The sequence below is a fragment of the Platalea leucorodia genome, assembly GCF_965183815.1.
Source record: "Platalea leucorodia genome assembly, chromosome: W".
In the NCBI taxonomy this organism is placed as follows: domain Eukaryota; kingdom Metazoa; phylum Chordata; class Aves; order Pelecaniformes; family Threskiornithidae; genus Platalea; species Platalea leucorodia.
Window position 1 is genome coordinate 31,334,129 of NC_138859.1, and position 23,061 is coordinate 31,357,189.

The 23,061-nt window shown below is 42.4% G+C and overlaps 1 protein-coding gene across 22 annotated transcripts in view; it reads left to right on the forward strand.

Annotated features, from left to right (window-relative positions):
* Window positions 1-22,403, forward strand: part of LOC309601571 (CUGBP Elav-like family member 4) — a gene marked incomplete at both ends in the record, with an annotated part of 741,391 nt that extends 718,988 nt beyond the window's left edge. For 10 of the 22 annotated variants that reach the window (XM_082334653.1, XM_082334655.1, XM_082334654.1 and 7 more), the window contains 2 exons: window positions 795-878; window positions 22,276-22,403. In XM_082334653.1, coding sequence (XP_082190779.1) covers window positions 795-878; window positions 22,276-22,403 — 212 coding nt within the window. Of the gene's footprint in view, window positions 1-794; window positions 939-22,275 lie in introns of all 22 variants that reach the window. The other 12 variants (XM_082334642.1, XM_082334644.1, XM_082334643.1 and 9 more) reach the window with 2 other exon arrangements.
* Between the last annotated feature and the right edge of the window lie 658 nt (window positions 22,404-23,061).

Here is a 23,061-nt window from a genome sequence, read left to right on the forward strand (position 1 = left end):
GCTATTTGACCAGAGGCAGATTCTCCCTCTTCTGCCCCAATTTCAACAGAACATTTTCTGAGGGTGTCTACTTTAACAAAACTGCATATTTCAACTAAAGACTCCTCTCTGGATATTTTTCCAAGCACCCTCTGAAGTCTGTAAGTCTATGTTACAGCACTGAGGCAAAAAAGGCAATTCCTCTTGTCTAGTAATTTGGATTTAAATCCATCTGTAATCTTTCTTGCAGAACCCTCTAGAATGGGGGACATGGCCAAACTGTCCAGATTTGTGGGAGTCTTCAGGCTGAGTCGAGCTGGGGGGCTGAATGTAAAATTTTACAAAACAAAATAAGCCTGTGTGTTTGTGCATATCTTTCTACTTGTTGTCACAGTCCTCACACAGATACAAGAAGGATAACGAAGCTTCTGCATGCAGACACTGAGAAGAGGCAAGGGTTAGTGTGGGTCACCCAAAACTCTACAGATTAAATGAGATTATGAGGAGCAAAGAAAAACTATGAACCATATTCTTTCATTCTTTTTGTTCTTATTCCTCCATTCTGTCTTTCCATGGCCACATGTGCTGCTGCATTCCTCTGTCTCTAGATTTTATCCTGGTGTCTGTCCTGTGAAGGTTAATGAAGTTAGCATAGCCTCTAGGTGACTTTCTGAGTTCCTGATCTTCTGCTTTGTCCGTTCCTCTGAGGTGATCCCTCACCAGTCAGAGAGAGGGGATGCCAAAGTAAATCTCCACCATGTGCTTTCTCATATCCTATTTCTCTCCATTCATGTGTCTTCTTTTTCTCTTGATAGGACCAGAGGGCTGTAACCTGTTTATCTACCATCTGCCCCAGGAGTTTGGGGATGCTGAGCTGATGCAGATGTTCCTGCCTTTCGGTAATGTCATCTCCTCGAAAGTGTTTGTGGATCGGGCGACAAACCAAAGTAAATGCTTTGGTGGGTAAAGATAACAAAACAATTAGATTCATCCAGGAAAGGGCTTTCTCTGAATACTTTACCTTTCAAACTGCTTTCTTTCTGCTTAAGCTTTGTGATTTCTCTCAATTTACTTCTGTCGATACTTTCCCCCTTCCCTCTTTCTCTCCTAATTGTTTCATGCTCAGAGTTGTGTGCACTGCTTAGAGTTGAAGGTTTGGCATCTCACCAGCAGCAGGGTGCTGTGCCTGGTGGCGGGGTGGAAAATATCCCCCCTTGGAAGGGGAGGTGGGAAGGGTACAGAAAAGACTAAAGCACCTGGAGCAAAATGGAGGGGGCTGGGTGGTAAGTGAAATGCTGACAGGGTCAGCAGCAGGAGCATGTGGCAGAAGGGGAATTTCTGTACCTAAGGAAAAGGAAAAACAGGTCATGGGGTTAAAGGGAAGACAGAGCTGTGGGGGCAGCTTTCCAGCAGCTGTGATGCATTAGACTGCAAGGGGACAAGGGCTGAACATCAGCTGAAAGCCTGGTCTTCTGGGGGGATGGCTGCTTGGTGGATTGCAGGCAGCCATGCTCTGAGCCTGCTGGACCCAAGCCAGCACCACAGCAGATACAGATAGACCAAGCTAACCCTGTGCCTCAGCTGACAGGCCATGCTAAGAGGCTGGGTTTGAAATCTGCACTGTGCTCTCACAGCTCTGGCCTCGCTGCTGGCTCAACCCCACCAGCTGGAGCATGGAAAGAGCACAGCCTCAGCTGCCTGTGAGCCGCCAGCTAGGGACACCATGAGCTGCACCCACAACAGGAGGGCTCAGCCAGCCAACAGCCATGTGGTGATGTGTGCATGGTGTCTCAGTGGGATCCCGCTGTTTGCAAAGGTGTTGCTGTGAAGGGTCCCTTCTGGAAGTGCAGCAGCATGGGGACCCTGCCACATTTGATCCCATCCCACCTGGTAGACAGGGGATCTCCCCCATCCATGTGCCCACCACTGGGATGTGCAATTTCTGGTTCTCTGCCATCCTGCGCTCTTTGCAGACCTTCCCTGAGAAATGCAACGGGACAAACTATTGATTTTCTTTTCCATTACTTGCAGCTGATCTGGACTCTGTCTCTCAGGCAAACTTCCAGAGTTAAGACTTATTGGAGTTTCATTTGATTTTAAAGTCACTCTCAGTCTCCACACTATGCTTCCTTTCCATGCTGCCTTCCCCTTTCCCCTCCTTGACAGCCCACCTCCCAAAAATCTTACCTCATCCCTTGCTAGCTATGGTGCATGTCAGACAGTACTTCCGAGGGTTTTGTTCCCCTTTTCTATGCACCATTCCTCCTGCCCATTCACAGAGGGTCTGAGCAGGCTATTTTCCCCTTTGATTGAAGGATCCCTGCCCCCTGATGTGAGGGGAAACAGTGTTCCCCTTCACCAGTAGTCATTGGGTTGCTGCACTCCCAAGTTCTAGAGGAATAAAGGACAAAGAGTTTGGTGTGAAGAGGCAGTTGGGAAATTCAAATGAGAAATTATGAATTAGCCCCATTCTCTCCGGAGCCCACCTGCTTTTTAGAGATTTAACCATATAAAAGCTCATAACAAGCTGAGCAGACCAGCACAGCTCTAGATGACATTGAAAACTAATGCTCCAAGGATACCCATGGGTTAGAAATGGACCTTTGGCAATGAAATTGCCATTCCTATCATAAATATTTAGGGGACTACTGAGCCTGGTTCTCCATATATTGACAAGTGGGAAGAACAGAGGTAAATGGAGAAATGAGGTGAGAGCCAAGTCCAGTAAGGCAGAATATCTTCTGGACAGGTATTCACCTTATCTCCTCTTAGCTCAAAGGCTCTCTGGCTACAAGGCTTAAGGAGGACAGCGACACATACCTAGCTTGTGGGGCAGGGTTGTGGGGCTGGCTTTATTGCTGCTTCCAAGGTACTGTGAGGTCATGGCTGATAGCTGAGCAGGAATTGAGGTATCTTAGCAGAAATTTTTCTTAACATTGAGTCTTACTGGGAGAACCTAAACATCAGCTTGTTTGACAAAGTAACCTCCAAAACTAATGGTGGGATATTCCAGCTTGAAAGCAGGATGGTGCCCTTTGAATGTGTAGGCTCAAGTGCACAGGTAAGCAAAAGCAGGAGAGATTGCTAGTGGATCTTAGTCACCTTATATTAGCTTCTGAGACACAAATATTCAAGTCTAGTCAGCTTTGGGTCCCAGGTGTCAAGCCCCAGTTTTTTCTGGCTTTAACTTACTTTCCCATAGAGCTGAGCGCCTGCTGTGACTGTTGTTGGTCTCAAACATGTTGATTATGCTGCCATGTGCACCACCTCCAGAAGGATAGAAATAGCAGAAGTACAGGTAGCTAATTATCACAAGTATGTCACACTGCTCTTCAAAACCTCCCACCCTGCTGACCTTCAACTTTAGAGCAATGTAAAAACATGGAGGGTATTACAGAAAATCAGGCCTTTCATTTGTTTTGCTAAGTCCACTGAAGCTGGCGCTGATTATCATTTTTTTTGTTCAGAAAGTCAATTTAAAAAAAAAAAAACAAAATACTTTTTCCTAAAGGAAAAAAAGGGATTTTGTTAACTTTGAAAGTAAGAAAACTCTTTCCTTTTCTCCTTAAACATTTCCCAAAACTCAACATGTAAAAACACAGCATTTGCATTCTGTTTCACTTTTTTTTAACCCAGCTAGAGCTCTCCAACTGGTAGCCTGGGGGGACAATTCTGTCTGGCCCCAGAAAGATATTCCACCATTATATGACCTTTTAAAATGTATCTATCTATCTGCTATGCAGATACCAAGTAAATTGCTGTAACAGAGTCTAGCCCCAGGTTGTCAAGAAATTGTCAAGAAGTCCTGCTTTAGACAAACTTAAAAAATTCTATGGAGAAAAATGTCACCATGTTTTTTTCCACAGAAACAGAAAATACTTCATTTGCTGCTCTTGTCTCACTGTTGAACTACCTATAAACAGCTGGCCCAAAGTGAGTGAGTCAGTAGAGCAGCATCTCAAAACAGAACTTTTATTCCTTTCTGTTTGGCTCTAAATTCTCTTCTGCATTTCCAGCAGAAAGTTCTCTCCTTTGACCACTACTGGCAGGATAGTGTAGGGGCAGCCACAGGAGTGTTAGGAAGAAAGCGAGATGAGCCACAAGCCTTGCTCCTGGTTTCTGGAGTCCATGACTCTGCAGAGAACCTTTAGCACCTGCACGTGCCAAAGAAACCATGCTGTGGTCATGAAGCCTTCAACTTTCCCAATTCAGAGGCTGCTGCCTCCTGGCTGACAAGGAGCAGCGAGGAATGCATGGTACAGCAAACACCAGTCTCGTATAAAATGTTAAAGTGCTCAAAATATGCCTATTGTTTTCCATAGCGGGACTGCTTGCTGTAGTGTGTAAGACTGCCTGAGAAACAACCCTGACTTCTCACTCAAAAAAGTAATTTAAATTGGGAGGCTTTTTGCCTTAGACTTTCCTTCTGCTGCACATATCCACGCTAGACTCAAATCCTTTCTTTTCTCTTACAATTTTTCAAACCTCTGGCTTTTATTTTTCCCCCATCCTTATACAGCTGTAATATGTCCAAGTGCAGACCACACTTCTCCCTCCCACTCACCAACATCCTGCCTATCCCCATGGCCTGAGCCTCCATCACACCAACTATATCAGCATCTCCTTGGGTTTCTCCTCAGGCGCTGCCTTGTCCACCCTCTTGTGTTCAAACTTATTGATTTCACCTTCACAGGTCTTCACCGTTCTGTCCTCCTCTCTCCTCTCTTGCTAATCCTTCACTCAATGTCCAGCCGATACCTGTAGCCTCTTCCCACGTACTTCTTTTACAGCCAGCATGTTTCTTCTCACTGGGCCATGCTGTCCATTCCCAGTGAAATGGCAGGGCCACAGCAGGAATCATTGTCTCACTCAGGGAAAAACTGCATTTAATCAGATGCTCCTTGAAGACAGTGACTCTCATTCTCACAGCAGGCTGATCTGGAATGTCTTGCACATAGGCACAGTGTGTCACAGCCTGAACGTCAACTTCTGCAGGATCCTGGAGCTATATCTTGTCTCTGTGCAAGGCAGAGACTGCACTGGGTCTCTCACCTTCCCACTGCATGTGTGTAAGTTCTTCTGTGTGTAGGTATCCTAAATGTCAGAGGTCATGCAATATATCTATGTACTGGTTGTAATGGTTCTGGTGATAATTCCTCCCTCAGTTATGCAGATAATTTAAATGTGACCAGTTTGTGTACAAGGCAAAAAGAAAACTCCAGTAAAATGACACTATTAAGGCTGCTGAGGCAAGTAGTCAATGTGAGAAGAGCCGTTCTTCATGCTGCCCACACGTGGTTAACTCTACCTCTGTCATAGGGTGATGCTACAATATAGTCCTAATTTCAGGAGCACTCACTGTTGTCCCACAAGACACATTTTAAGAAGGCACTTGAAGATTTTAAACTAGTGAAATACAGAGACAGACATGTTCTAGGAAAATATTTTAACAGAGAAGAGAGAGAAAAGGACAGGTTTGGGCAATATTAATTAGGAAGACATGACAGAAATTAGAAAAATGAGGACATGGATGGAGCAGCAGAGGCCCAATGATTATCCCAATGTGTCAAATAAGATGTAGATAAATTAAAGCTGGAGGAATTGCTTTACTGGTGCACTTGGAAATTCATTCCTCCAGTCACCTCTTTCTGAGAGCAGTGAGCACTTGGATCTGCTGGCTCTTTGCATGCTATCGAGCAGCGGACACTGTCAGGCCAGTTCTGCTCCATGCCTCCCATTTGTCTGCAACATGTGTCTCCTTGGCATGTGCCTGTTCCCCATACCCACTGGTGTGGCAGCTTCAGTTTCTCCCCATGGGACAATGACTCCAGGATGCTGTGAAGAACCTCTCCTATGCCCAGAGACACCGTGGTTTCCCTCCACGCAGCTCGACATGGTCTGACACCCCAGGTGTGAGCAACCACAACTGCTGGATGTTTTTCTCCTTTTCTATGCATTCCAGATGGACTTTCACACTGGCAGTAGGGATGTCCCACCCCTTTTTGAAATGTCCCTAATGTCACTAAATGTCCCTAATGTCACTAAATGTCACTAAACGTAGCAAGGAGCATTCCAGCTTTGACTACAAACTGTGAGGGCTTCTTAGGACCATAGATTTATATGGCCTAAAGGAAACATCTTCTTTGACTCTTGGTACAACATGGACATCGAGTTTCATTCCAGATTCCTGCAGGGAGTCCACTCAAAAGTTGCTAGTGGGCCACACCATTTGGAAAAACATCCAGTCTTTAAAGTTGCCAAAAGAGAGAAGATAACACCACTTGATAAGGGTCATAGTAGTTAATTATCTTCCCTGTTAAATATTTCTATTCCCTACTAAACTTCTGCTGGCTCCTAGCTTATGAAAAGAAACAGGGGAGCTGAAGGAGAGAGATTAAAGGTGAGAAAAGCAGTGAGGAATGAGGACTGGACACAGGAGGAGGTGAAGCTCAGGAGAAGGGCTGAGGGTTGGGTAGAGCTTGTATCATGTTATTAAAAACACACTGTGGCAGTTCAAGACTGCAGTGTGGTGGCAGAAAGGTGGAGTGGGAGATGCAAGGCAGCAGGCAGGTCTTGACGGTCTACAGAGTTTCAACCTGGAAGCTGAAACAGAAAGAAGAAAGAAACATCAAGAGACTAGGACATCGGCAAAGATATGGAGGGCCCTGGGACCAGGGGCATTGCAGATCAGGTCTAAAGTGCATTGGCAGCACTCCATAAGACATAGGAGTGGAACAACAGACCCTGAGGTACATCAGAAAAATATTGCTCAGCACCTGCTCACAATGTGCCTCCAACACACCCTGCCAAATCTGGCAGTTTCTCATTTAATAAAAAAAACCCAGTTCTCCTTAAGTTCATGCAGGGAAATGAGCAGGTCCAGGAGTGAGGCGGTGTAAGGGTAAGAAATTCCAGTCCTGTGTTCCTGCCCCATCTGGGTGATCATGAGTCAACCTGGCTGTGTGCTTTGGGTTCCCCCTCTTGTAGCAGGACACTGACTCCTTTGCACAGGGCTTTAGGATCCATGGATGAGGAGAGTTATTTATCAGCTCAAAGTTTTTTGGGATTTCTTTTCTGATTCTTCCTTTGGTAAATAGGAAGATTCTCACCAGATAGAGGAATTATTAGAAAGCACTTGGGAGAGATCTGGAGCTCTGCTTGCTGCTGTTAACTGTACTATGATTAAATTTGATTTTTTTTTCTTTTTACTTTTAACCTGATTTCAAATTTACTAAGAAAAATCTCTACCCAAGCCTTTCTCCCTGTAGCCCATGGAATTAGGCTATGTCCTTTACTTTGCATGATCTAGTGGCAATACATTTTGTTTCAGGTCCCTGGACAATATCAGATTGTCATTCCCATATGGCTACAGACCAAAGCTCAGAGTGTAATGGAAGAAGCCTCTAATTTGAGTGCCTGAGTTCAGACAATATGGGGATGATTTTCCAGATGCATTAAGCATGCCTGACCCCTGGGATGTTTTGGTTCAGATCAGCACTAGCTTGTTGTGGTCCTCTCCACTCTGAAGGACCTGGTACAGATAGCCAGCCAAGGCGAGATTCATGAGGTGTCCAGCTTAGTTGGAAAGTAAGCCAAGGGGAGGAGGACACCGTTAGAGGGGTGCTTAGGGCTCCCAGACGGAAGGGGAAGGAGGCACAAAAGTTTATTATTTGCTAGCTACTCTCTGTTATACTCCAAAGTAGCCAGGCTCTGAGACTTCAGGTCTGCAGAGTAAGGATGGAACTCTTCTCCAGCTGATAAGGAAAGAGCTGTGTGAGTAAAAAAGAGAAGGAGCTGTTTATCAAACTCACTGCACAGTACCTCCAGCCATTGCAGTTGGTTGGGGGAGGCTTTAGGGGGAGGAGGAGGAGCGGGAGAAGTATTAGGGCTGTGAGCCACTATTCATTTACAAACTATAATTAATTTGATGTTTAGATTAATTTCTGATGCACTCTCAAAGGTGCACTGAAAGCATTTTTCCTTTATTATAATGTTGATTGCTTATTGGGGAGATAAATCTGTCAGTTATGCACTGACTTACCAAAACTTTCAGACCAAGCAAGCATGTATGTGTAAGGAACAGCTGTTTGCAGCTCTCCAGTTAAAGGGACAGCTCTGTCTTTTCCCCATAACTCACATTAAAGAAAATCCATACATTGTACACAGGGACTTCTGCTTTCTTTTGTAGCTTAATTTATTAGACAAGAATATGTTAGCAGAATCTATTCTATTTATCTGTCTGTCCATGTGTCTATCAGTATTCTATCCATCTCTCCACACAAGTGATAGACACAGTCCATCCAGAACATGTTTAAAAGTTACGGATGTGTTTGTACATACCTACTCACATGCACACTTAAACAATCATTTTAAATGTTTTTACTCATTGTGTAATTAGATGGCGGAACTCATTACTGCAGGGTCTTTGTGGCTACTCATTTAATGACCTTCAAAGGGGGAATGACCATTTATGTGACTAATAGAAATGACTGATGTTAGGAGTGAATGCCAGAAGAAAGAAAAGAAAAAACAAAAAGAGTTTTTAAGGAGATTAAAAACTTAATGCTCTGGGCTTCAAATCAATCCATCAGCATTGGGACCCAAGAAAAGAACCTGACCGGGCTCTCGTGTGCAAGCACAGCATGCTATCTACTGCCACCTCCTCTAAAAACCCTTTGACATTAGACAGAGTAGATGAACTCGAATCATATATGACTGGTCCTACATGTGCTCCAAGGATATTACAGTTTCAAATGTGAACACCCCCATGTGTAGAAATGCCAGAGGAGGGTCTCTAGTGCTACTTTCATTCAGTCCAGAAGTTTCTGTTTAGAAGTCATAAATAATGACCCCTCCAACAGACAGGCCCATATCTGAACTCAGGGTGATGGATCTGCAGAGCACAGACTTACCACATCCCACTCTTGTGAGATTGCAGACCCACCACAGTATTTTGGCTACCCATTACAGCTGTCTTTATTTTTGTTTTCCCAAGATCTCTCTCATGCAAGGTGAATTCGATCTGTAGAATGGACGAGTCTCTGTCAATCCATCCAACCATCCATCTGTTCCCCCGTATATCTATCTACAACTTCTTTATATCCGTCTATCCTGTCTCATTCACTGCACGGGACAGCATTTTGAAGTCTGTCAGCTAGCTAGTTACTGAGCAGCTGTTCAATAGATCCTCACAGCTCTGTGCTTGGCCTCAGGCCTTCCTTCCCGCACAATATTCAAACCCTGCTATGAATATGAATTTATTATTATTTCCTCATCTGTTTTCCTAAGGCCCTTCCCAGCAGAGCATTTGAGAGGTTCACAGAGCTAAGTACCAGCATTTTCACAGTGCTCATGGTGTCCTCATTTCACCAAGGGGATGATGAGGCATAGAAAGATATTCAAAACTGTTTATTAATCTTGGATGCCTAATCTGAGATGCCATGAGCCTGATCAGTCTGTTTGCTTGTTTTCTCAAAGTATTTAGCACAATGCAGGGCATGCTATGTTTATGTTCGCTTCAGATGCAGGTACAGGCAGCAGCCTTTCTGCCAGTGAAATCTCAGGTCACACACTGAGCACCAAGAAAAGAGGAACACATAGTAAAGCTTCATCTTCACTGGAAAACTAAAGAGGCCTTGCATATCATCTCAAACACTGTGCCATAACCATCCATATCTTTTTAACATTTGTATGCCATTGGCTCTAGCTGAGCCATGACAATTAACTCATGGCTGGACATTGCTTGGGCATGGCTCAGCAGTGACAAGTCCCTAGACAGCAGTATAGACAAGGCCACCCTTTTCTGAGGGGTAAAAGAGTTTAGTCATGTAGATACCAGCCATGATGTGCCAGTTGCACTCAGAGCCTGCCCTATTTTATTTACTAGTAAAAAAGTAGCCTAGGAGATCTTATTAAGGAATTTTGTGATATATGATTTACCCGGCATAACTGGGATGTCATGGCAGAAATAGGGATCAATTCCAGTTCTCCAAGGCAGCATTTGGTTGTACAACTACAAAAACCATCCTTTCCCTGCCTTATTTACTGTCTACATTCCAACACTTGCAATAATGAGTCTGATACATTGCCATTTTCCTTCCCCTGTTATGTTATTCATTCTGTACAGTAATTAGAACAAGGGTGCCATGAAAAAGAAAAATACAGAAATGTGTGGTTAGAAGCAATGCCTTAATGTATATACAAAACAATACAGAATTAAAATTTTATAGATGACATCATTTCTTGCATTTCTAACTCAAGTGCTTCATTTTGCAACCTTATCATTGTTTTAATGTATTGGTGTATGTGATATCTTCCTTTTTCAAGTAAGCAAACCAAAACTAGTATGTATTGACATCTTCAAAGGACATCTTCAAAGGTTGTCATCAGGGTAACAACTTGCAGATCCCCATAAAAATAGGTATACCTTTCTTTTAACCTTTTCTGGTTTCATCTGTCTCAAATCCCCAAGAAAATTCAACCTCATCTCCACTCTCCCCAGTCTTGATCTGTAATATATCACAGGTATGTACATTATATATGTATTTTATATATATATATTTCTGCAATAGTAAATATTTCTGCAAATTATTAAAAACAATGAAAACCACTGAACAAGTGGTTTGAATTTGGGCAACCTGCTCCAATGCTTGCTGGCCTTCAAGGTGAAAAAGCTTTTCCTTATATCCAGTCTGGAACTCTCTTGTTTCAATTTATGCCCCTTGTCTCTCATTCTCCCACCATGCGCCACTGTGAAGAGACTATCTATGTCTTCTTGCTCTCACAGGGCAAGTGCTCCAGCCCTTGTCCATCTTGATGGCCATATGCTGAACTCACTCCACTTTGTCACTGTCTTTCCTATGTTGGGGGGAGGGGATGCCCAGAACTAGATGCCCAGGTGTGGTCTAATGAGTGCTGAGTAGAGAAGGGTAATCACGTCCCTAATTGACTGGATGTGCTCTGGTTAATAGAGCTCAGGATGCTGTTGGCCTTCCTTGCAGTCCAGGGCACATCTCTAATGAGATACTCAGTGATGTAACCCATGGAAAACCTAGGGACAGTGGGACTATGCCCCTTTCACCAGCTGAGCTTCAGTCCCCTTGATATTTAGCCAGGGATTTTTATTGTTATAAAAAGGAGGAGGTGCATCTAATATCTAAGAGCAGCTGCTGTCTTTGGCTACTTCACAGGCAACAGGTTTTCTCCCTTTTTGGCAACATGACCTACAAATCTGATTGTGTTCTGACCATTTAAAGGTGAAATTATAGGATTGTTCTAAAGATAGGTCCCTAATTACCCTTTAAAATCCTTCTTTAGAAGCATTTCCACAAACTGTAATGTATTTACCCTGCTCATTGTGCATCTCCTGACATGGCTGAATAGGCTCCAGAAGGATTATTGTGTTATCGGACTTTTAAAAATGCTTATGAGGGAAGAATTTTTCCTTCTTGATTTTAGGAGTCTGCAAGAGCCACATTTTTAAGGGTGACTCATATTTTTACCCCACCCCTTCAAACAAAGATCCTTGTCCAAATTATCAATAACCATCCTGCTTTTCTCAGGTCTTCAGTTTTTCTAATCACAGGCATTTTCATAAATGTGTTTTCCAGCAATATTTCTACTCTCCTTATTTCATTAATTAAAACACAAGCATATTTTCCCATCTCCTGCCCAAGGGTGGATCAAGAGTTCCGACAGGTCATCAGGCAGGAGTCCCAGAAGCCAGAATTAGATCAGGCTTTAGGCAATCTATGATATGATTAAAATCTCACAGACTGAATGTAACTCTTCTGAGGGACTGCAGAAGACTCTTCACAGATCTCCAGGATTCAGGATACTCTTTTGAAGACCATTAATGGTGAATGCACTGCTGGCAGACCCAGAGGAATTTATCAGCAGCTACACTATAATATGAAGGTGTTTCATTCCCATTGATGTTGATGACAAAAGAAGTCAGCTGATCATCTCCCTGTCCATTGTGGGTAGTTGAAAACAGAGAGGTCTTACATCGACACTGAAAGGACCGCAGATGTAACAGCTGGTTGGATCTGGAACAGTATGTTATCTTCCAGCTTAAAATGTACTTGTATAACTCTCTCCTTTCTCCTCTTGGTACCCAGCATAGTTCAGTGCCAGTTCACAACCTCCTGGTCTAGATATTAAGAGATTTTCTCTTTTCTTTTTCTTTTCCAATGACTCACTGTGCATGAGGAGTTTTTTTCCTGTTGATTTCACTTTTAGTTTTGTTAGCTGGTTTTCACACAGTGGCCTCCATAGAAAGTAAAGTATTGGTTTGAAAAGCATGGCCAAAAACTATTCATCACTACTTCTGGCTTCTGAATAGAAACTTCCAGACTGTCCCACAAGAGAAGCTTCAAGTCTTTCTATATCTATTGGGTTGTCCCGGCCTACCCGTAATGAGGTATCAGGTGTGCAACGACATAAAGGTGAGAGAAGGTTAGTTGTCCATTTAAGTAATGATCAGCAGGATCAAGCTGGGGAGATTCTGTACATTGCTACACCAAGAATGGATCTATTTCAGAGACTCCCTGGGACATGAGAGAACTGATAAAAAATAGTCACTAGTCCAATTCACCATGCACCTTCCTGATTGGTTTTCCTGGTTTTGTTTTGTAATTTTTCTTGATTAGCCCAGGAAGGAATTTACTTCCCCACTATGAAATATTATCTAAAAGAAGGTCACCTTTTATGATGCTTGTCCCTTATAGACCAAGGACGACTGGTGATTTCAGTAGCTGCAGTGTTCATACATGGCTTCTTTATCAAGAACCCACAAATTGAGTGGGAGCCAAGAGAGAACCTGGGAGCAAAGAAATTAAGATTAAGATAAGAAATGGATTGTGACATGGCTGGTGGGAGCTTCAGTAGTTATTTTCATCTTGTTTATATTGTACAACTCCAACAAAACAAATGTAAAAATAGCCTTCATCTTGATTTAGCAACACTCTCAGTGCATCCTTAACTGACCATCTACTTAGATCCCACTCATAACTTGTGTAAAACCCATACTAAGCTCATTCTTTGCTTCTGGTTTTACACTGGCAGAAGAACTTGTCTCCTCTAAAGTTCATCTGCTTTTTCCAACCATGTACTTTCCCCATAAACCTTATATTGACACATCATGGTATCAAACATTTAAAAAGAAGGCTCAGAAAGCAAGCCAAGAAGAGTTCCTTCCATTTCTGAAAGCAGTTAGGAAATTGCTTCAGTTCTAATCATCATTCAAAAATAGACCAAATACCATTCACTTATCTATGGGTGATTCCTTACTGGCTAGTTTGTTCCTTGTGAGGAAGATCATCATCATCATCTGGGTTGGAACATTATGGTTCTTTTAGAAGAACCACAGTGCTTCTTGTTCACAGCAGACATGTATGTATACTGGTCCAATATTTGATTCATGGGGTCTCCAAAGAATGGCTAAAGCCTGAATCCTTCACTTCTTCCATTCATTCATTGGATGACTTCAACGCCTACTTAGCAGAATAGGTAGAACCACAGTCCACAGCATCAGACAAATAGTTGTTCATCCTTTAGACAAGTTCTGTTTACAGGAAAAATAGAAGTTTTTAGTGTTAGCTCCATTCTTAGGATGAGAAATCTGTTGTGGTTTTCTATATCAGATTTTTACTTCTTTTTCTCTTTTTAGACAAAGTTGGTCCTGATCAGGTGCCCTGGTTCCAGATGTATGTATGAGTCAAAACCCTAGATCTGACTACGCAGTAATTTAAACTGTCCAAATTCTAGTCTAATCTTGAATCTTAACCTTGTGCTTTCAATGTGAGTCATGACAGTAATCACTGTATGAAAAAAAAAAACAAACAGATTGTGAAAGAGAAGACACATAGGAAGAAAAGTCCTTCTTGGTTTGAACCACCATATTCAGGGTCAGCATCTACAGCTCAACCTTCTTCAGAGAAGATACTGCTTCTTTGAGGCACTATCTAGAGAGCATCCAACTGACAATGCACAATAACAGGGACCACTTCTCTGCACATTCCAGCTCACACTGCCTCAATGTATAGAAGTAGTTTCATGCATAGGAAGATGGGAAGGTGACATAAGGAAGATGCTTGTGTATTTCAAGCTACCTTCTGCGATGGGTGTTCTGACCTTTAGAGAAAGTTAATCATGCCATTTACTTTCACTCTTCATTTAATCTCCCCTTCCCATCTGTTCAGTTTTTCTCAGCTGGAAGCAAGATGAAGAACAAGTACCAGTCAGCTGTCTCAGTGGTCCGCAGCCCACACTTTGGGGCCATTTATTATAAGGCATTAACATCAATTGTCACCTCTATCATGACTGTTACCGCAGTCCATGCCAGATTAGTAGGCAAGAACTGATTTTCTAAATATCTGAAATGTGAAATGAACAATAGACAGACAGACAGATATGCAGTATCAGAAGGGACCATTCTGATCCTTTGGACTGAACTCTGAAATAACATATGCCAGATACCTCAGCTCATATGACAGGTTCAAACCTTCTGCTTGAGTCATAGCATCCCTTTTAGAAAATCTCTTAATCAAGATTTCATGTGATAGGTGCTCCACCCCTATTGCTAAACAAGATGTTCCAAAATAGTTAATATTACCTTCACTATTTAAAAAAATGCAGACTCAGTGTCTTATTTCCATTTTAAATTTGTCAAACGTCTGCTTCCATCCAGAAGAAATCATCAAGCTCTTTTTTTTTCTATATTAAAAAAAACATGTTCTATTAGAAATTATTTATAGACTATGGTCAGAAGACTGTTTAACCTTCTCTTCGTTAAACTGTGGCAACTCTCATTACTTTTTCAGACCTAGAATTATTCTTGTAGTTCTGAATAATTCTTAAAACTTATTTTTTGCAGAGAACTCACCAGAACTAAATGCAGAATTCCAGTAAGGATCTTTCCTGAGCCATACTCAGAGGTAACATCACTTTGCTACTTCTAGAGGATATTCTCCAGAGACTGGCTTCATCCCAAGACTGTACTGAGTCTTGGGACTTTGAGTATTTCAACATAATCCTGAGAGCTCGTGTATTTGGCTATTATCATGACACCCATGTTCTTCTTAGAAGCACTGTTTTCTAGTGAAGATTTCCCCTTTTTATGAGTGATCCACTTGCTTTTTCCTGTGGATACTTGATTTTTCATTTGGTTGGATTAAAATGAACACTCTCTGAGTCCAGCCTACGCAGTGACCCAGGTCAACATGACTTACTTCTGTCATTATTTACCACTTCACCATTTTTGTATGATTGGCAAATTTTACCAGTAGTTACTTTAGATGTCTTCCAGGTAATGTTAGAGAAATTGAATAGTACAGAGCTTTCAGCATGCTCCTGAAGAAGCCTACTAGAAACTCCTCAATATTGTAAGTCAAAATTTACAATTTTTTTGGTGGTCTATCTATTATCCAATTTTTAAGAAGTTTGATATGGGCTGCTTTCATTTTCTATAAATAAGGGCACTCTCAATACTCTAGAAAAGTTTAAGTATACTGTATGAAAACTTACTTTATTAACCAAACTTGCAATTTCATGCAATATCAGGTTCATTTGATAGATGCTGTTTTCCATGAAACCATGATAATTGGTATTAATTGTACACCTTTTAATTCTTTGCCATATCATCTCATATAAAAATTTTCATAATTTTACTTAGGCTTATGAAAGATTAACTAAGTTTACCAGGTCATCTAGTTTACAACCTTAAAAATTAATAATAGATTTTTTTTCTGGAACATTTTTAAGGTTTTCTAATATTCCATAAATTTCTAAAATGAACATTAATGGTTCAGCAAATTTCTGAGCCAATATTCTGAGGCTCCAATTATCTCATCCTGCAGATGTGAAATATTTAATAGTAGTTGTTTAGCATAGTCGTCAGTTACTGACTGTTTATACATTAAAAAAATGAGTGGGTGGATGGATGGGAGTGATAACTGGATGATAGACGGATCTCACTTGGACATGATTAAACATCAGTGGAAGGTTAAATATTCCAAAAAGTCATCCAACCCTATTAGACACTGGAAAACAGCTGAAAATGCCCTTGATCTGCAGACATACTCCTTTATCGAGTATTCCAGTACCCATAAATCACCTTACAATATAATACCTTCCAATGCACACATACATTGTAGAGCTACTTACATACAGATTGTATCCTGAAATTCTTTACAGCACTAAAAAATTGCAAGACAGCAGCTAGTACATTGTGTAAAGAACATAGCAAGGTAAAAACCTTGCAAGGCAATTAAAGGAAAACCTCCATTCTCTGATAAGACTAATAAACATAGAGAAAGAGAAACTGAGCAATCTTAGAAATGAAATGGACTGAAGTAGCAGGGAAGTGCTGAGGGGTAGGTGGTCAGGTCCAGATGGGGAGAGAAGGGCGGGAGCTCCTCCCCAGCACCCTTCCCCCAAGAGGAGAAGACTCCTGTGATTTGAACACCTTATCATTGCCTTCCCAGCAGAAAATGCCTCCCTGATGTTCCTAGATCTCACCCTTCACTTAATTACTAATTCAAATGCTTGGGGGAAGGAAAGGAGCGGGGCCTCTGGTCTAACCAATTGCCAGTGCTTTCTGCAGCTTCCTCCACCTTAGTAGTCTGGCTGAGGCCCCCACTTAAGTCCTGGGTAGCAGCACTTTGGACGCAAGGGAAGCAAGGGACATGGACTTCTCCTGCGCTAGTACCCAGCCCGCATGCACGGCGTTTCTTCTCTTTTACCACGTGGGAATTTGCCTTCCACAGGCTGAGAGGCAGATCCTTGCTCTTCTGTTATTCTCATTTCCCTCTAGTGAGATGAACATGGGTTGAATGACAAGAGGGAAAAGTTCAGAATGAGATCCTATCCTTAGCTAGCAACTTTCATAACTGGAGGAACAAGAAGTGCCAAGAAAGATCCCTCATGGCAGTCAGACAAATACACTGACAGCCAGAACCAGAAAAATGTATTTCTGGCCTAAAGAAGCTAATAAGCACCAATGTCTATTTGTTTCTGTTGCAATCTCTTGCAAAGTGCCTCTCTGAGATGGTAGTTTTGTGCAGCAAGCATCTGGAACTTAGATCTAATAACTCTTCTTAGTTTTAAGACAAGTTAAATATTTGTTTCTTTGAGGTTCCTCTTTTCCTTTCCATTGTCTGAGACTAGCCTAGTTACATGAGTGGACCCCAGTTCAGGAGTCTTGATCAAAAGCTTGCATCTGGACCTGTCATTCACCGTGGTCTTGACTTCTGACTTAGGGGATGCTCAGTGTAGTTACCAAGCATTGGGCTCCATCCAGAGGAAAGCTTCTGCTGAAGAGAGGCAACATGTTATTCTAACCTGGTAGCAGATCATCAAAAGGCTGTTTTGCACATTAACCTCTAATTCGCCTTGCAGCATGCAAAGAGAAACAGAAAACTCAGAAAGACCAATTAGGGATCCATGGTAACCTAATGGTGTGCTCATTCAGGAGTGCACTTAGTGCACAAACTAATTCATGGCCATGCAGAGACACTACTCACTGTGAATGAAAAGTTTACAGTTGCAAAACAGTCTTCAAATGCACTCTGAGATAGATTACTAATTCCCTTCTTTATCATCTCAGCTGATTAAAACAGCAAAACAGCCCTTGAGTAATATCAGTTACATAAAGCCATTGGTGATCATGCCGGCATCATGAGAAGGGCATGAAGCTCCCTCAGCATGCCCCACTACCAGGACTTCCTGTGGAAGAAATGGGGAGAAACCAAAAGCACCCTCCAAGATGCTAGCCCAGTTTTTGCCTGCTAATCATTTACACATCATTTACACAGTCATGCAGGAAAAGAGCAGGCCAGGAGAAGTCATGGACTCCAACATCAGTACCTTCCTGGAAGATGCTGTGCAGAATCAGGAAGATTAGATGCCCTGAGCTGCAGTCCTAGCAGATTTCTTCACTCTTTGCTGCTTTGATAAATCATTTATTAGAACAGCCTTTTTACATAATCCCTGGGAAAAAAAAAAAAGAAAAGAAAAAAAAAAACCCAACACCCCCCCAAAATAGATTTATCACAAAATCCAGTCCTCCTACCAACCATCTTCAGACCAAAACATATATTTCTCTGATTATTAATTAACTGATGCACAGAAACAGCTTCAAGCTTTTTAACCTCTCCTTTTCTCTTTTGTCCTTCAAGAGTGTAGATGATAATGCAGGGGTGGTGTTCAAAACACGGAATGCTTCTTGAGTAACTGTAGTACTATCATCATCCTTTGAGCCCTATAGTCATGGGCTCAAACATTAAAGACATTCAGAAAGCAAGTATTTAAGCTATTTTCCTAGTACATACATTCTGTTCCTAGTCATATGTGTTTAAATCTGGCATAGCACCATTAATGCTGCTGACATTGATGTGGAGAAACAAAGATGGTTAACTGCCAATAGTGCACATAACAACAACAACAAAGTCATATAATCTACCAGTAGGTATTTGACCTGCAAAGAGAAAGGAATATGATATTGTTAGCACAGCTTGTCTGTCTATCTATCTGCCTATCCCTTATCACTGTGACATCTCAACTCTCAGGATAAGCCATAGCTTTTCTTCTTTTTGGAGTCCATCCAAATACCTTCAAAAATATGAAATACAACTCCACATAAATAACAGGAAGGGGGAGAGCCGAATGGACAAACAACTTCTGAGTGTATCAAGCCCCCTGAAACTAAAACAGTCAAATGAAGCTAGAGGAATTAGCTGCTCTGTCCCTAGGATGTGCTCACAAGGAAAATGCACAATTATTGGCATTTGTCGTCCTTCTCCTTCTCTCTCCCCAGCCCTCCCACCTCAGCCCCTCCACCCTCAGCAGTTAGCCAGTGGAGATTTTTATATTACAGCAGTGGATATCAGGACAACTAAGGAGAAAAAAAATAAACAATCCAAATCTGGTCCAAATCTGTAGGCAACTAATACCAATAGCATCAGAGTACAACTCCCAGCTTCATTATCTGGTCTAAATGAAATATAGTGAGCAAATGCACTTCTGATCTCTTTTATTAGTCCCATTTGTTAAAACGTTGTATTATTTACAGCTTTGCACAGAATGAAGAAATGGCCTTAGAATTCCATCTCAAAAGCAAAGTGATGATAAAAACTAGTGTAGCTTTGTGAGCTTATCTAAAAGCAAGGTTCTTGCAGAGATACAACTGTATCAGCATCCCAGCACCAGGGCTTATCACCCAACTAAAGGTCTAGTCTTGGCAAAAGTAGACAAATAGTAGACTTCCATTGTACTTGGCAGCATTTCTGGCGGGGTTTGCATGCATTAGGAGTTTGATTCAGCATTTAACATCACTTTGGGGAGTGACTCACCCAGGCACTAGCTGTTTAACAACATCTTACCTTGAGATATCAGTCCCAGCTGCAAAACCAGGTAAATCCCACAATAGAGGTACCTCGATTTAAGCTAGGTGCCTGCCTTCATTGAAGTTAGCACTGGTCCCTGCTACACAGCCAGTGGGACTTGTTTCATCTGAGCACAGCTAGGAGTGTCCTGAAAAAAGAGAAATCATGTCCTACGCTCCACTGACTATATTGGCTAGACCTCCACTGATTATTTTAGGATCCCAAGGTGATTTGCTCACAAATGGATGCACATGTAGACACACTCTAGATGTGCATGTTTAATCAATAAGAGGTACATTGCAACAGGATCAGTTACAAGAATAGAAATCAAAGTTCACAGGCAAGCTAGGTTCTCTAAAGACATGATATAAGCAATTATCCAGCTGCAGCCAACTCAGCTTTGATATTTGGTAGCTGTGTATATATTAGTAAAGTAAACATACCTGATGCTTTGCCCTAGCATTGAGGCCAGCTGGCACAGAATGGCCCACACCCAAACTATTAAATTCTCTTACTTTCCAGAATATCATGGCCACATCCAAGCTAACTACTGAAAACAGACTCTGTTCTGTGCTAATACTCAGACTTTGTCCAGGAATTGTTTGAAGTTAGGCACAAGGCAAAACTATGTCAAGGACCTTTCTAAAAATTCAGTGGTACAGATGATTGGGTTCCAGTTTCTCTGATCTTCCCTGGCACAGTTTTAGTTTACTGTTATAGATGTAGCTGATGGGTCTTGGACAGGAGTATTAGCAATCCAGAGGTGATTTTAAAAAGAACTGGCTTTCACTACATCTTGTATTCAAAGATGTGAGGTAGCTAGACAGCAAACTACAAGTTGAAGCTCAAGTAAAGCATTTCCAAGGGACCTTCCAGCAGTATTTAAAGACTGAATCAACTCAGGTGAAATCAGGAGGTGTTTAGTTTGTTCCTTTGCTGAGATCAAATCATAGGACCTTGTTGACTGATAGATTATTCAGCTAGTCAAATGTGAACTGGGAACATTACCAGGTGTTTACTGGCTAATAGGTGATTGCAAAAGCAGATCCAGTGCCATTGAATAATACCCCAGATCATTATTCACCATAACTCTCCAGTTTTCTGTCTAGAGATTGATGACTGCTGTGAGGCTTGAGCAACACTTCTGCTCACATCTTCAGAGCTGCAGTGTTGGTACCTCCTCATCTAGGTGGTTGGCAGGAAAACTGCATGGACAGACAGTTACTTGGAGCCTTGGCTTCAAGAGGGAAGGATGAAGAAGGATGCCTGTTTATTCCATGGGCCTCCCTCTTAAAACCACATCTGTCATACTCAGTAAACCTGTTGTCTCACATTGAGCCTAAGACCATAGGTTTTATGACCTCTCATAAACTTATATGATTAGCCAAAGGCAGGGAGTACAGCTTTAATGCAAGAGTGAAAAGGTGTGCTTGCATATATGTGCATGTGTATGCATGTCTTTTTCAAATGCAAGCCTGGGTCATCTGTGAGACTTTCTTTCGAGGAGGAACTAGACCAAGGAGGAGGTGCTGCTGAATGCATTCACAGCACAGCCCAAGGCTGTAAGCCATGCCTGGTGCTGTTGTCAGGAGCAGGTATATATACCTGGCAGCAAATGCTCAGCATTAGCTTTTTGAGGGGCTCTCAAACTCTCTCTTCATTTCAGCCTGTCTATTGAGAGACACTGGGTTCCTAGGGTTGATCTGTGCTGCCAGAGATTTGCAGGGGTGGGAAAACAGATGGCTTTGTCTGGAGTGCAGGCTGGTCCAGGCTAGTCTTACCCAGGGTTTGTGCTCAGAAATGTTGTTGGCACATGGGGATATTTCTGGCAAAGGTAGCAGAGGCAATTCTTATACAATGTGATGGCCCCCTGCCTCACTAATATCTCAGACCCATGGTCACTCCAGCTAAAGTCATATACAGTCTGGGCAAATGAGGCTTTTTCCTTGGAGCTAACATAAAAAAAAAAGAAGAAAAAGAAAAAAAAAAAAAAACACACCAAAAACCCTCCCCAAAGCTGAATGCGTTAGATGCATTGCATCCTGCATGGTTCTGACCTATCTTGGCTCTTCTGATTGCCAGAGAGCAAGTCTTCCATTGAGACAAAGAATGTCATTTTAGGTGGCCTGTAGATACAATATTCAGTCACTATAGGTGTTTCTACTTCTGGATGAGCTCCATGGCTAATTGGATGATTTGCTGGCAAGGTATGAAACTACTTATGGAAACATGTTAGGAAAGCACTAGTGTTCATCTTTCTCAACTGCAGAGTCAACATAAAGTCTGCAGTAATTGCCAGTTAATAAAGCTCCTCATATTGCTTAAGTGGCCAACAATCAAACTATTCATGCCAATGAATACCATAATGGAGAACTTATTAAATTCACTTTTTACTTATATTGCTATAATAAGGAATTAGCAGTAGGTACATCAGGTTCCCTTCATCGTGAATATTGGAAGGCAAAGGAAAGGTTTTGTTGATGAGTGAAGGAGGGTCTAGAGATTTACCCCAGTCATGATGGAGGGAAAAAGAGCAAGACAGAATGCCTTGAGACCATGCATCAAATCTGCTGACACCCAGCTCAAAGGTGACCCAAATCTTGTGTGTGCTGGTACTGTGGCACCAGCATTTGGATCCCCGTGCTTCACATAGTCTTATGTCCAAACTGGCACTCAGACCAGGCACTGCGTCCTGGGACACTGATCTGTAAAAACCCCTCCTACCCTTCATCGCCCATTGGCAACCATCCTCTCCTCACTCTCCTACCTACCCACCCACCCTCCTACCTGCTCACTCCCTCCCTCCCACCGCCCTCACCCCCTGCCCCATGTTCATTCTCAGTTGTCGTTGCATGTACATGCCTTGCCCCCCTTCAGCTCATTAAGCCCCCTGCCTTGCCTCATGTTTTGACAGGTTTTGTGAGTTTCGACAATCCTGCCAGTGCCCAAGCTGCTATCCAGGCTATGAACGGCTTCCAGATTGGCATGAAGAGGCTGAAGGTGCAGCTGAAGAGGCCAAAGGATGCTAATCGTCCCTACTGAAGAGTTGTGGGAACCACTGGATACAAAGCACTAGCACAGGTAACCACATGGGGAAGGAGGTGTCAGCTTTGGTTGCAGCCTCTTTGTGTTGTAGACCCTCAAAAAGATTCAGCTCTGTGACTCTCTAGCTTCTGCCTTTTTCACTTAGGCCTCTGGCTATAGAATCATAGAATAGAATCATAGAATCATTAAGGTTGGAAAAGACCCTTAAGATCATCGAGTCCAACCGTTAACCTATCATTGCCAAGTCCACCACTAAACCATGTCCTCAAGCACCACGTCTACCCGTCTTTTAAATACCTCCAGGGATGGAGACTCAACCACTTCCCTGGGCAGCCTGTTCCAATGCTTGACCACCCTTTCGGTGAAGAAGTTTTTCCTAATGTCCAACCTAAACTTCCCCTGGTGCAGCTTGAGGCCGTTTCCTCTCGTCCTGTTGCTTGTTACTAGGGAGAAGAGACCGACCCCCACCTCGCTACAACCTCCTTTCAGGTAGTTGTAGAGAGCAATAAGGTCTCCCCTCAGCCTCCTCTTCTCCAGGCTAAACAACCCCAGCTCCCTCAGCCGCTCCTCATAAGACTTGTGCTCTAGACCCTTCACCAGCTTCGTTGCCCTTCTTTGGACACACTCCAGCACCTCAATGTCCTTCTTGTAGTGA